At 51.5% G+C, this 13198-nt stretch overlaps 1 protein-coding gene across 1 annotated transcript; it reads left to right on the top strand.

Annotated features, from left to right (window-relative positions):
* Positions 1-7854: 7854 nt before the first annotated feature.
* Positions 7855-11980, top strand: C1QTNF4 (C1q and TNF related 4). Its single transcript, XM_061203317.1, has 2 exons — positions 7855-7935; positions 10947-11980. The coding sequence occupies exon 2, from the start codon at positions 10952-10954 to the stop codon at positions 11924-11926; it is 975 nt and encodes a 324-aa protein (XP_061059300.1). The 5' UTR covers positions 7855-7935; positions 10947-10951; the 3' UTR covers positions 11927-11980.
* The last annotated feature ends 1218 nt before the right edge of the window (positions 11981-13198 follow it).

Raw genomic sequence — 13198 nt, 5'->3', positions numbered from 1 at the left:
AGGCGGATTCTTAACCACTGCACCACTGGGGAAGTCCCTCCCTGCCTTTTTTAATTTTAGGTACAAAAGGGTATAACAGTGGAAGGTATGTCTTTCTCCCATAACCATTCCTCTTCCCAGGAGGCAACTGCTGTTAATGGTTTCTAGAAGATTCTCTCAGAGGTATTCTATGCACATAAAAGCAAATGCATACTTTTTTAAAAAAATAGAATGGTAGCATACTGTACACCTTGTATTTTTTGGAATCAAATCAATATTTATTTCATAATTCATGAACCTGTTTGATTCATTACTTAAATTTCAAAGATGTGGACCCAGTGCATACTCCGAAATGGTCTTAAGGACCTCTCTTGCCTAATAAAGTATTACTATTTACATTAGAATTACAAAAATAATTATTATACTAACTAACAGTATAGATACAACTCTTACAGCATGGTGCCCTGAACTTAAAGCAATTCTCAAGTAGTTTTGAATATAAAATGTATAACATTTAACGAATTTTCCAATATGTTGTAATGGATTGGTCCTAAACTCCTCTTCTTGTTTAAGTGTAAACTCAAGGGAACTCTTTCAAGAAAGCATCAATGGAAAAATGAAACTCTGGATTAAAAAAATAAATGTTAGGAAATTTAAGAGTCAGAGGAGGGGGACTTCCCTGGTGGTCCAGTGGTTAAGAATCCGCCTTCCAATGCAGGGGACAGGAGTTCGATCCCTGGTCGGGAACTAAGATCCCACATGCTGCGGGGCAACTAAGCCCCCAGGCCGCAACTACTGAGCCTGTGCCCTCTGGAGCCCACATGCCACAACTACAGAGAAGTCCGTGCGCCGCAACAAAGAGCCTGTGCGCCGCAACGAAAGATCCCACGTGCCGCAACTAAGACCTGACATAGCCAAAAATAAATGAATGAATGAATGAATGAATAAAAGAGTCAGAGGAGGAAAGAGGTCATCTTATTGGGAAAGCAAAGGAGGTAAACTTATTTCCTTCCATGAAACTTTCTTTTCTCCATTTATAAGAAGCTATGACTTTGAGGGCCAAGTACAGTTGGAGTGGACTTATGGAAAAAGAAGCCTGATGAGTAGTCTGTATGGAAGTTTAGATCTTATACTACAGTGGCAAAATAAATTTTTCAAAGAATACATATGAGGATTATAGAGCAGAAGACTTAACCAACATTCTTTCAACAAATATTTATGTAGGTCATATTCTAGAGTGGATAGCTAAAAAATATGTTAGAATGATAAATGCCATAATAAATAGAAAATGGCAAGTTGTTTGCTTTATTTATTTTTTTTTAGGGGAGACGGGACTAGGACTGGGTCATAGCCAGTTGTTAGGAAATATCCTCTCATATGGTGATATTCAAGCTAACACATAAAGGCGGTAAAAGACTCTCATGTAGAAAGCCAAGAGTTGAATAATAATGTATTAGACAGGGGAGTGAATTGTGAGGGGGAATAGAAAAGGTACATTTAGAATGAACCTGCTATAATCAATGATTTGAGGGGTGCATAAAACATCTTTGAGAGGCTTCAGATGGCCACAGCTTGGCTGGGCTTTATTTCGGCTACGTACCAGTTCCCTCAAAACAAATGTACACCTTGTATTTTTTTCACTTAACAGTAAATCTTAGAGATTATTTCATATCAGTATACAAAATGACTCCTCATTCTTCTGTAAAGGGTAGGTAGTATTCTATGTATCAGAATTTATTGGATGGGTCCTCTACTGCTATTACAAACAATGCTGCAATGAATAACATGTCATTTCAGGCATGTGGGCATATATCTGAAGAACAGCTTTTCAGGAAGTGGAATCATGGAGTTGAAGGGCATGCACATTATAAAACTTGGTAGATATTGTCCAGTTGTCCAGTGGTACCAGTTGACCCTCCCACTAACAGGGTGTGAATGTTTCTCCACCTCCTCACCAATAGAGTGTGTTATAAATCTATAGATCTTTGATAACCTGAGAGGTAAAAAAAACATGATGGCATCTTACTGTAATTGTCTTATTCTAACAGTTATTTGTTTTTTTTTTTTTTATTAACTGCTTATATTCCTTACCCAGTTTTCTACTCAGTCGTCTTTTTCTTAGAGCTCTTTGTGATATGAATTACAAATATATTTTCCAGTTTGTAGTTTGTCTTTTGACTTTGTTTCTGGCAGTTTTGCCATGTTAATATGTTTTTCTTTTAAGCTGTAGTAAAAAGTATCCACCAATTTTTTTTAATGAATTCTGGATTTTATGTCATACTTCAAACTTCTTTACTCTGAAATTTTTGTTAATATCACTTGATTTCTTTTAGTACTTTTTTGGTTTCATTCTTACATTTAAATATGTGATCCATTTGGAATTTGTTTTGGTATCAGGTATGATGTATGGATCCAACTTAAAGTTTTCTAGATGGCTACCTAGTTGTTGCCATACAGTTTATTAAATCATGTATCTTTTCTCCTCTAATTTAAGCTCCCACTTTTATAATATTCTAATTCCAATATGTATTTAGATACATTTGAAAGAAATTAAAGTTTTTATTGATATTTCAAATTACTTTTCAAATGAAAGGAATAAATATTCATTGTAGAAAGTTTAGGAAATAGAAAACATTTTACAGAGAAAATAAGTATCATCCCTGAACCTACCATAAATAACAATATTTTGGTGTTTATCCAGTCTTTTCCTGCATTTTGGTGTTTATCCAATCTTTTCCTGCATAATTATATTCTCTACCTAATTGATGACACTGTGTAAGTCCCCCCCCCCCCCAGTTTTCCATCCCCCAAATCTAGTGTGATCTAAATGCCCAAAGCGGAACCAGTCGTCATCTGACCCAGACTGAACATTCTTCCTTCCCCGTCCCCGCCGGATCCCAGTGCAAGAGGTGGAGTAAACACCTTCTGACTCCTCCAGTTCCTTCACTCCCCCCTCTCATTCTAGTCACCAAGTCCTCTGTATTTTCCCTCCAGAGACTCACAGGCCCTAGATTATGAAGTCCTCTCAATATACATCCGAAGAAACCAAGACCCAGAGAGGGGAAATAACTTGTAAAAGTTGGAGTGCTTTTAACTGCAAGAAACAGAGGACTCCAAATGGCTCCACCATCTTCCATAGTGAGAGGTCCATAGGTAGGGTCTGGAGTTACCTGTTGCCTCCTCTGCCAACATGGGTCAAGGAGGACCAGCAACGGTAGCTCAGGTAATGAGCCTGGGTTTGGGGAGAAACTCAGTAACTGTACTGCATCTTCAGTCCAATTTTGACACGTTCTGTTTCCCCCAGTATTCCAGCTCTCTGTTGCTGCAGTAACCCAGAAGTTTCTGGTTTAAAACAACAACAATCACGTCTGTCCCTAGTGGGTCTGGACGTACACTGGGTTCAGCCAGGAGTCCTTCGTTCAGTTGCAGTCAGACAGTGACTGGGCCCAGAGTCATCTGGAAGGCTTCCTCGCTCTTACTGCAAACAGTGGATGCTGGAACCTCAGCTGCGGTCAGGGCCAGCTTCACAGGATGCAACTTGTACAGCTACACAAGCTCCCACACTTAGAAGGGCTCTCTCTATGCGTGGTTTAATGCTGTTGTCACCCTCTAAATTCTTAATTTTTGAACAAGGGGCCCTACCTTTTCATTTTGCACTGGACCTTGAAAATTAGATAACTGGTCCTGACTGGGGCTGTTGGCCACAACATCTGCACATGGCCTTTCCATGTGGCCTGGGCGTTCTCACATCATGATGGCTGGATTCCAAGTGTGAGTTTCAAGAGAGAGAGCGCCAGGCAGAAGCAGCATCACCTTTTATGCCCAACCTAGGTCTTCCTCTCAGAGGGGAGTGGCATGGTCCCGGTGTAAGAAGAGCAGGGTGGGATGGGAGATGCTATCACAGCTGTCTTTGGAAGATGCAATTTGCCACATCTGGTCAGGAGCAGGCCACCTCCGCATTTCTGGCCTCAGCCTCCCCATCTGCAGAAGGGACCTGGGGGTTCCCTTCTGGGAAAAGGGCCAACAGAGAGGAACTTGTCACAGCCACTCCCAACTGCCCCCATTCTGCGTTGTTTACCAGGTGCTCAGAGGGATTGGAACCAGGGGCAGTGGGGCCAGGAGCCCAGCCCAGGGACTCTAAGTGTCTACTCCCCTGGAAAGCTGAAACCTCTAAGGAAGGCAGACACTCAGCGCCCTGACATCTGCTTCTCCTGCCGGCATCTCTGCTTCGCTGACGATTCCTCCTCTTTCATTTCTCCCTGGGGCTTGTTGTTGTCTTTCTTATTAGCTTCCCTTCAACTCCCAGCAAGGTCCCTAGACTCTGAGCTCTGCTAATTCCCCTGTAAGCCACTGGCAAGCCAGGAAGCTAATTAAACTGTGAGCTTGTGCGCACGCGCTCTCTCTGTCTCTGCAGCTCTTCTTAGTCTCTCTTCCATCTGTCTCTTCCCTTTCTCTTCCTTAGAGATCTCCCTGCCTCTCCTCACCTCTTCTGTCTCCTGCCTTTCACTCTGTGGTAGGAGTAATCTTAAATACTGCTCTGAGCCCTAACCCCCTGCTGCAGGATAAACCAAGTTCCTTAGCTCAGCATTTAAGCCCTACAACACCTCACCTGCCAGGCCTCCTTCACAAACCCTTCCCTCTTCAACTGAGCCACATACAGGCCAATCTATGCTACCTCCACACCTTTGCTCACCCTCTTACCTTAGACTGGATCCCATTCCCTTACTCCTCTATCAGCACTACATAAAATCCTCACCATCTTTTTTTTTTTTTAGTTTTTTTTTTTTTCTTTGGCCACGCTGCGCGGCATGCGGGATCTTAGGTCCCCAACCAGGGATTGAACCCACGCCCCCTGCAGTGGACGCGCAGAGTCTTAACCACTGGACCGCCAGGGAAGTCCCTCCTAATAACTTCTGCTTACATCTCATTGACCAGGCCTAGCTGCTGGAGACAATGGGTACATTGCCTCCCTTCAAACTCAAGAGCCCATTCCTCATTTTACAGATGAAAAATTAAGGCCCAGAGAGGATCAGAGAATTAGGGAGGCCACAGAGCATAGGGGTTAAGGACTGGGTTTTGGAGCTAGACAGACCTGGCTTTGAATCCTACCTCTGAATTAACCTCTTTATTCCTCATTTGTAAAATTGGGTTAGTGACATCTACTTCAGGGGATGTTAAGAAATAAGGGGACTTCCCTGGCAGTCCAGTGGTTAAGACTCCATGCTATTGCAGGGGGACAGGTTCGATCCCTGGGAACTAAGATCCCGCATGCCTCACAGCGTGGCCAAAAATAAATTTAAAAATAAACAAACAAATAAATAGAAATTAAATAAGATAATGGGCGAAATGAAAAAGCACTTAACACAGTTATCGTTCATCGTCTCAGTTCGGGTTCCCCCCAAAAGCCGACCCTGAGACAGATTTGGATACAAGTAGTTTATTTAGGAGGTGATCCCAGAAGCAGGGTGAGAGAGTGGGGAAGTGAGACAAGCAAGAGAGGAGAGCAAGCAAAGCATACAGGGATAAGCAAGCTTTCCCCATGGACAACTTAGGTTCCATTCTGCTGGAGTCTTTCTGAGACTGGAGCAGGCCTGGGCATTGGAAATTGTCCCACTTTCAGAGGGACTGAAAGCTAGAAGATTTATCCGCTAACTCTGGGCCCTCCTTGGTTGAGGGTTCCCCTGGGGGCGTTAATTCCCCACTTCCAGCCTGCCCCACACTCACGTCCAAAGCTGGGAATGCCACAGGAGAGACACAGGGAGCAAGTTCAGAAACTGTCTGCAGGTGACCTCCGAGTAGGCCTGGGGGCTTGATTGGGGGCACTGGTAGCATCTGCTACACCCAATGAAAGGAACTTGCTATGAAAATTATCACTGTGTTGTGGTAGGAGCAGACAGGAGCTACAGCCTAGCCCTAGGGCTCTTCTCTGAACCCTGCTGCCTCCTAACTTCATTCCGGTGCACCCCCAGCCTGCCCTAGATGCCCACCAGTACATGGCATCCTCCTCCGTATCCCTTTGCCAGTGGCCTCCACCTTGTCCCATCCCTTGAAGCAAAAACCCTGCTGTCATCTGCCTCAGCCACCTGTCTCCAGAGAAATGAAATGAACATTTCATTTCTCTGCTGAAATGCTTTTGTGGACCCAGGGAAAGTGTCAGATGGCTTTCAGCCTGAGACAGACCCCCACTGGCATTTAACTGTTCTGCCTTGAGAGTCCTGCCTTCTTCCCATTCCTCCCACTGTTGGAATCACACCTTCAAAATGCACCTTCAAGATGGCAACCGCGACCTCCTTGTCCAGAAGAAGGCTTGTGGCTGCCGCAGATTGGCTTCCTGCCTTCCCCAGCCCTCCTAGGCCTCCCCCCACACCCCACCTAGGCCTTTTCAGGCTGGTGAAGGAGGCAAAAGATGGTCCTGAAGGGCTAGACAGGTGCTTCACCCTCTGTCCCCAAATGCCCCCATGCCTTGGCCGAAACGCCTCCATCCATCCCTTTCTATTGAGGCACATATCTATTCATTTTACCATTCCCTCAGCACCCTGGAAAACACTTAATGAGTTCATCATCACCGTCAACACCTTTAGGAAAACTAACCCATGTTAGGTTAACTGGGGTCGTGTAAGTTTTGAGAGTTCCAGAAGGAGAGCTCCAGAGGACAGGGGATTTCACGGGGCACCAGGCTTCTCAGAAACCACACAGAGGGTCTGTGGCAGAGCTCAGGCCCCCTGAGTCAATCGGGGGGGTAGGCAGAGGGGTCCTGCTATGGCAGCTGAAGAGTGGGGCTCTTCAAAAGCCATCCATTCGGTCAGCATCTACTGAGTGCCAGGCAGGTCGTCCCCTGCACAGCTGTCAGGAGAGGACCGCAGCCTCCCTGAGGTGGTGCCAGAGCCCAGAGTGGAAGCCATGGAAGGGCCTCGGTGAGTGCTGAGGTGGGAAGACAGCTGTTCCCAGCCCTGGTGTCCTGCTGGGTCCTGCCACCCCGGCCCAGCTAGGCAGGGTGTCAGTGTCCCTCTGCAAACAGGCCCTTGGAGCCCTCCTGTTGCCCTTCTCAACCCTCTCCCTCCTTGCGGACGCTGTGGAAGCAGCCTTTCTGCCAACACTCAATTCTGCCCCAAGGACTCCCCTCCTTCCTCACCCCCTCCCCAGGGGGCACAGGCTGACCCTCTGCTGTCTGGGGGTTTTGTCTTCCTCCTTCCTTCCTTACCAACCATAGGCGTTTTCCGATTTGGAGGTGAGATGACAGGTCACTGTAAGCCCTTCCTTTACTGGCAGCATTGATCCATTTATCCTTCTCTTCCCTCCGACCCCCTCCCCCGGTGCTACTCAGCTTGGACATCTGTCCCAGCCAAACTCTCACCTTCCACTGTCCTTGCAGTCCAGAGGCTAGTGCAGTCTCTGCGCCCTGCTCCAGTCCCCTCTCCTCAAACCAGGGAGAAGGCTGGTCTGTAGAGTGCCCTGAGCCACCGCTAGTTTGACCTCTGCCTCAGTTTCCCCATCTGCTAACTTGGATTAATGATGCCTGCTCTCCAGACCCAGAGGATGAAGCTTTAGGGAGGTCACGGAGGAGGAAGAGCCCGGTGCTCGCGCTGCCTGCGCGGGGGGCCTTCTTCGTGCGGTGCCCCTGGGCCCTGCCGCTCGGCTCCCCGGCCTCGGCGCGCCCCTCCCTCTCGCTTCCCCTCCCGCCTCTCCCCCTGCCCGTCCCTACCCCGCCCCTCCTCGCGCGGCCCCGGAGCCTCGCTCTTCAGCAGCCCTTTTTCCCTCGCTGCCCCGCCACCCCGAGCCCACCCCGGGGTCCCAGCGCCCCGCCCGGCGCCGCCGCCGCCGTCCCCGCCAGGCCCGGCCCCGCCGCAGCGCGGGCGGTCAGTGCGCAGCCCGGCGCCCGCCCGGAGCCCAGAGCCCGGAGCCCGGAGCCGGATCGCGGGCTCGGAGAGAAGCCGACCGACCGCCGCCCCCAGCCAGGTGAGGGCTGCTCTGTGGCGCGGGGAGCCAGGCTTTCTCCTTGACTGGAAGCGGGGGCCGGGGAATTGGGTCCTTTTTCCCTGAAAGGAGGACCTGGGAGCTTTTTTTCATGAAAGAGGCTCAAGGGCTTTTGCTCCGAAGGGATGGATAAAGGAAGGTCTGGGGGAGAGAGAGTCTGGGGTACCGTTTTCCGAGGGTTTTTTTTTTTTTTCTTTTCATGAGAAAGGATTAATTGGTTTCGTCTGTGAAAGGGGGACTTATCTTCTTGGGAGCCTGAGGGGTTTTCAAGGTAGGTGGGGAGGGAGGTTTGGGCAGAGCTTGAGGGAGGGGGTGATTGGGAATTGGGGTTTGGTAGGGAGGGGTCTCTAGAATCCCCTTAGCCTGACATGGCTGCACCTCCACCCTGGTTCTAGGGTTCTGGGTCTGTCCAGCGCACTGTGTCCTAGTTTTTTCTCTTTGAGAATGATTATTTTGAGCCTCACCTGAATGGAGCTAGGAACAGCCATTTCCTTCCCTGGAGCTGTGATGCCCACCTGACACCCTCTCACCTCTGACCTGCTCCGGGAAGGGGGTTTAGGGAAGGATGGGGACCTACGGATCTGAGAAATGGGCAGTGGTGGGTGAAATGGAGGCTGGGTACTGGACACACAGGAGGACCCTCTGGCACTGGCAGGGTGCACCAGGCTTGGCAGGAAGATTACTGAGGGTCGAGTGGGCAGGTGCTCCTGGGGCAAGACCTGCTAGGAGAGCAGCGGGGTCAGGAAGAGTTGAGATGTTCCCATACTCCCAGAAGACAAAAACGTTAAGAATATTTTTTTGGTTGGTTTTGCTTTCTTTCCCCTTCACCCTAGATCCCAAGACTCATTCCACTTCTATTTTTGCAAAAAGTGAAACTGAGGCAGATGACAGGTTGGCTGGAAAAAGCTGTGTTTAGAATGGAAAGGTGGTGGAGAGGAAAGCACACTGAATTTGGAGTCAGAAGACCTCAAGGCTTGCCTCAGTGCTCCATGGGTGGCCTTGGGCCAAAATGCTTCCCCCTTTTGGGCCTTGGCTTCCTCCCCTATAAAATGGGAGAGGGCCCACCTGTCTCGCAGGTTGGCTGTGACACCAGATGTGTCCAAAGAGCTCTGTGAAAGGGATTGCACTGAATACTGTGAGGTGTAATCTTCACTACTGCACATGCCCCCCCTCCCAGCCCCTGCCCTCACCAAGGGTACTGGCTAGCCCGTGGGGCACCTTTGTAAGAATGAGAAAAGGTACTTCCTGTGTAAGGAGAGAGTGTTCAGCTGGGCTAGGGACTTGGGGGTCTTACTATGAGAATTAGAAAAAGGCACACTTTCCCCCAAGGGCAGCAGTTCCACACAGTTGGGCAAGTAGAATGTGGGTTGGACTCCAGCACCCACCTACCCTCAGGTGAACGTCCTTGTTGTGTGCAGCACATCTGCACAGCTGCACCTGGCAACCCTTCTTGGCAGGTCCCCGGTGTCTCTAAGAGACACAAAGATACACACACTCCCCGGGCACTTCCTCTAGAGGCCCACGGCCTAGGCTGTTACCAGCTCATTTTTCTTTTCTGCTTTGCCTCCACTTCAGGTCCTCAGGGTATTCAATCCCCAAAGCCTATGCCCTACTAGGAAGCATTATGTAATCCTACCCTTGGAGAGTTAGTCCTCTGAGTTAAGTAGTGCCTTTACCAAGTTTCCAAGGGTAGGCGTTACTGAACCCCTAACCCCTTATGTCAAGAACTTGATCGTCAACTATACTCCAATATAAAATTAAAAATTTAATTAAAAAAAAAAAAACTTGACCAGATCGATTTTCTCAAAAAATTGACTGCACTGCCATCCAACGAAGGTGTTCACACCTGCCTTCTCAGAGCATCCTCACAGTAAGCTTGTGAGGCAGGTCTCCTCCCCAATTACAGAGGGAGCCATGCCCAGAGAAATTAAGGAACTTGCCTAAGGTTTCACAGCGTGTAACGGGTAGAGCCAGGACCTGGGCCCAGGTTTAGCTGTCAGTCCTCTCCACTCCACCACTACTACCGAGGAACCAAGCTGCTGACCTCACAGACTTGCCAAAGCCGTGCTGGAATTGTTGCTCTCCCACTCTATCCCCAGCAGCCCCTGGCTTTCTCTTTCCCATCAGTGACCAGCCCCCAAGCCCAGAGGAAGGAGTCTCTTTCTCTTACTCTGATTTTACAGGGGGAGGGAACTACCTCAAAGCCCATCTGTTCTGGCCTCTTTAGTGCAAGAAGGGCCCCTGGAGAGTCCAGAGGTCCAGTGTGGGAGCAGACCCTTAACTGGGTCAGAGGCCAGGAAATGGGTCAGGGAGCGGCTATTTCCTTTCCTGCCAAAATGGGGGCTTAACCAGCAGCCATCATGGAGGATATCAGTATAGAGAGCCAGTGCCTGAGTGAGGGGCAGGCTAAGTAAGGACCATAGAATAGACACAGGAAAATGCAGCAAATCGGAGGCTGAAGGAAACTCAGAGACCCCCTGACCACCTTCTGCGTTTCCAGGTCCCCTGGGTGTCAAGGAGGAGGGGATGTGTAAGCCCAGCAGACAGGGCTATAGGACCCTCTGACTAGAGCATTTCTGCTTGCATCTATGGTATATGTCTGTGAGCTTTCACTTGAAAAAGGAGTTCGGTGGTTACAAAAAAAGAAAAGAAAAGAAAACAAAAACAAAAACACTGGCCTAATCTAATGGTCCCCAAAGTGTGGTCCCTAGACTAGCAGCATCTCTGCATTACCTGGGAACTTGTTAGAAATGCAAATTCTCGGGCCGCATACTAGATGAGGTGGGGGTGGGAGCCAACAATGCGTGTTTTAACAGCGTCTCCAGGTGACACTGAGGCCCCATTAAGTTTTAAGAACCACTGACCTAGTCCAAGTGTGTAGGCGGAAACTAGGAGTCCTAGTTGTGGGTCAAGGGCGGGTCTGTGACGGGAACCCGTCTCCAGGCCACCCCTGCCCAACCCTTGTCTCCTTCCCTTCGTGTCTCCCCTCCCAGGCGCCATGCTGCCGCTCCTGCTGGGCCTGCTGGGCCCGGCCGCCTGCTGGGCCCTGGGCCCGGCTCCGGGCTCGACAGAGCTGCGCTCGGCCTTCTCGGCCGCACGCACCACCCCCCTGGAGGGCACGTCAGAGATGGCGGTGACCTTCGATAAGGTGTACGTGAACATCGGGGGCGACTTCGACGCGGCCACCGGTCAGTTCCGCTGCCGCGTGCCCGGCGCCTACTTCTTCTCCTTCACGGCTGGCAAGGCCCCGCACAAGAGCCTGTCGGTGATGCTGGTGCGCAACCGCGACGAGGTGCAGGCACTGGCCTTCGACGAGCAGCGGCGTCCCGCCGCGCGGCACGCCGCCAGCCAGAGCGCCATGCTGCAGCTCGACTACGGCGACACGGTGTGGCTGCGGCTGCACGGCGCCCAGCAGTACGCGCTCGGGGCACCCGGTGCCACCTTCAGCGGTTACCTGGTGTACGCCGACGCCGACGCGCCTGCGCGCGGGCTGCCCGCGCCCCCGGAGCCGCGCTCGGCCTTCTCGGCGGCGCGCACGCGCAGCCTGGTGGGCTCGGACGCGGGCCCGGGGCCGCAGCACCGGCCCCTCGCCTTCGACACTGAGCTCGTCAACATCGGCGGCGACTTCGACGCGGCGGCTGGCGTGTTCCGCTGCCGCCTGCCCGGCGCCTACTTCTTCTCCTTCACGCTGGGCAAGCTGCCGCGCAAGACGCTGTCGGTGAAGCTGATGAAGAACCGCGACGAGGTGCAGGCCATGATTTACGACGACGGCGCGTCGCGGCGTCGCGAGATGCAGAGCCAGAGCGTGATGCTGGCGCTGCGGCGCGGCGACGCCGTCTGGTTGCTCAGCCACGACCACGACGGCTACGGCGCCTACAGCAACCATGGCAAGTACATCACCTTCTCCGGCTTCCTGGTGTACCCCGACCTCATCCCCGCCGGCCCTCCCGGCCTCGGGCCTCCAGAGCTCTGAGCCACGAACCGGAGAGGAGCCCCGGGCGGCCCGGGGCGTGCATGCCAAGCCGGGACCGCGGCCCGAATGTCCCGCCGGCGCGAGCATGACGGCCCGCCCAGCGTGGCTGGACTCTGCCAATAAAGTGGGCCTGCGCCGGCGCCTGTCTGCCGGGGTCCTGCGCTTTGTCTTGACTGCGACGCTTTTGTCTCGGGCGGGGCGGGAGGGACTGACTACAACTGGCCCCGGGTGGGGGTCGGAGGGCAGAGGGCAGGATTTGGTCAGGCCTTGGGAGGGCGAGGAGGTGGGAATTTGATTGAACCCTACTTGCCTAACCCCGTTGTGGGCCTCCCCTTAATGTCCCTTTCCAGTCAGTCCCTGTAATTCCTCCCCGTTGACCTACGACGTTATTTTTAGGGCCCATCTGGTTCCTTTTTGTGACAAGGGACTTCACCCCGCTGCCTCACTGGGGTTATGGGATTCAAGGAAACGGTACATTCCTTTTCCCAGTACGGCGTGCGCATGGGATGAGCAGTTGATATCTGGTTGCCCTGATTCCTGCCCTCCCGGGATGGGGAGGCACGGGTTAAACAACTTCCTTTGACACAGAAGGACACAGGGCTGCAGGAGGCCAGAACAGAACATTTTATGGGATGAGCTACACAGGATCAGGACTACACCAGCCAGCCTCAGTCCCCTTCCAGCCTTACTCCCTCCTCTGAGCCTTGTCGATATGGACCAAAAAACATTTCTCACTTCCCTGCCCCCCAGAAGATAATGTTCCTCCACCTGCTTCCCTCCATTCCTCCAACAGACTGAACTAAAAATGTCCAGTCTATTCTCCTAGCCCACATGGGGTACTTGGAGACTTAGGGACCCCCAGAGCCTTGGTTGGGTTTAAAAGAGGTATCTACATTAGGACTGGGCACTGAGCACTTACAAGTTTCCTGTAGATCCTGCCTCTCATGGACTGCCAGGGTAGGAGTTGGAGGGTCTGACCTGGCCTTACTTGGGAGCTTCCCTTTCAGCATCTCTTAAACATACTTCTCAACCCTGACCTTCCCCCCCACCGCCGCCCCCACCCCCACACACACACTGCCTGCAAGTCCTGACCTTAGGTCTGTGCCTGCTGCCTGGGACCCAGAGCCTGGGCCCAGGGAAGAAGATGGGGGAGGGGTAAGCTGGGGTCCGGGGTACAAGCCGAGCCCAGAGGCCCGAACACAGTGGGAAGAACCAGGTGCCAGATGGAGGCCCCTGGCCAAGATGGGTCTGGCTCAGGTAGGGGGCGGGGTG

The sequence above is a fragment of the Eubalaena glacialis genome, chromosome 10 (genome assembly GCF_028564815.1).
Source record: "Eubalaena glacialis isolate mEubGla1 chromosome 10, mEubGla1.1.hap2.+ XY, whole genome shotgun sequence".
NCBI lineage: Eukaryota > Metazoa > Chordata > Mammalia > Artiodactyla > Balaenidae > Eubalaena > Eubalaena glacialis.
The sequence above is the reverse complement of the archived record's forward strand: the minus strand, read 5'-3'. Positions and strand labels throughout refer to the sequence as shown.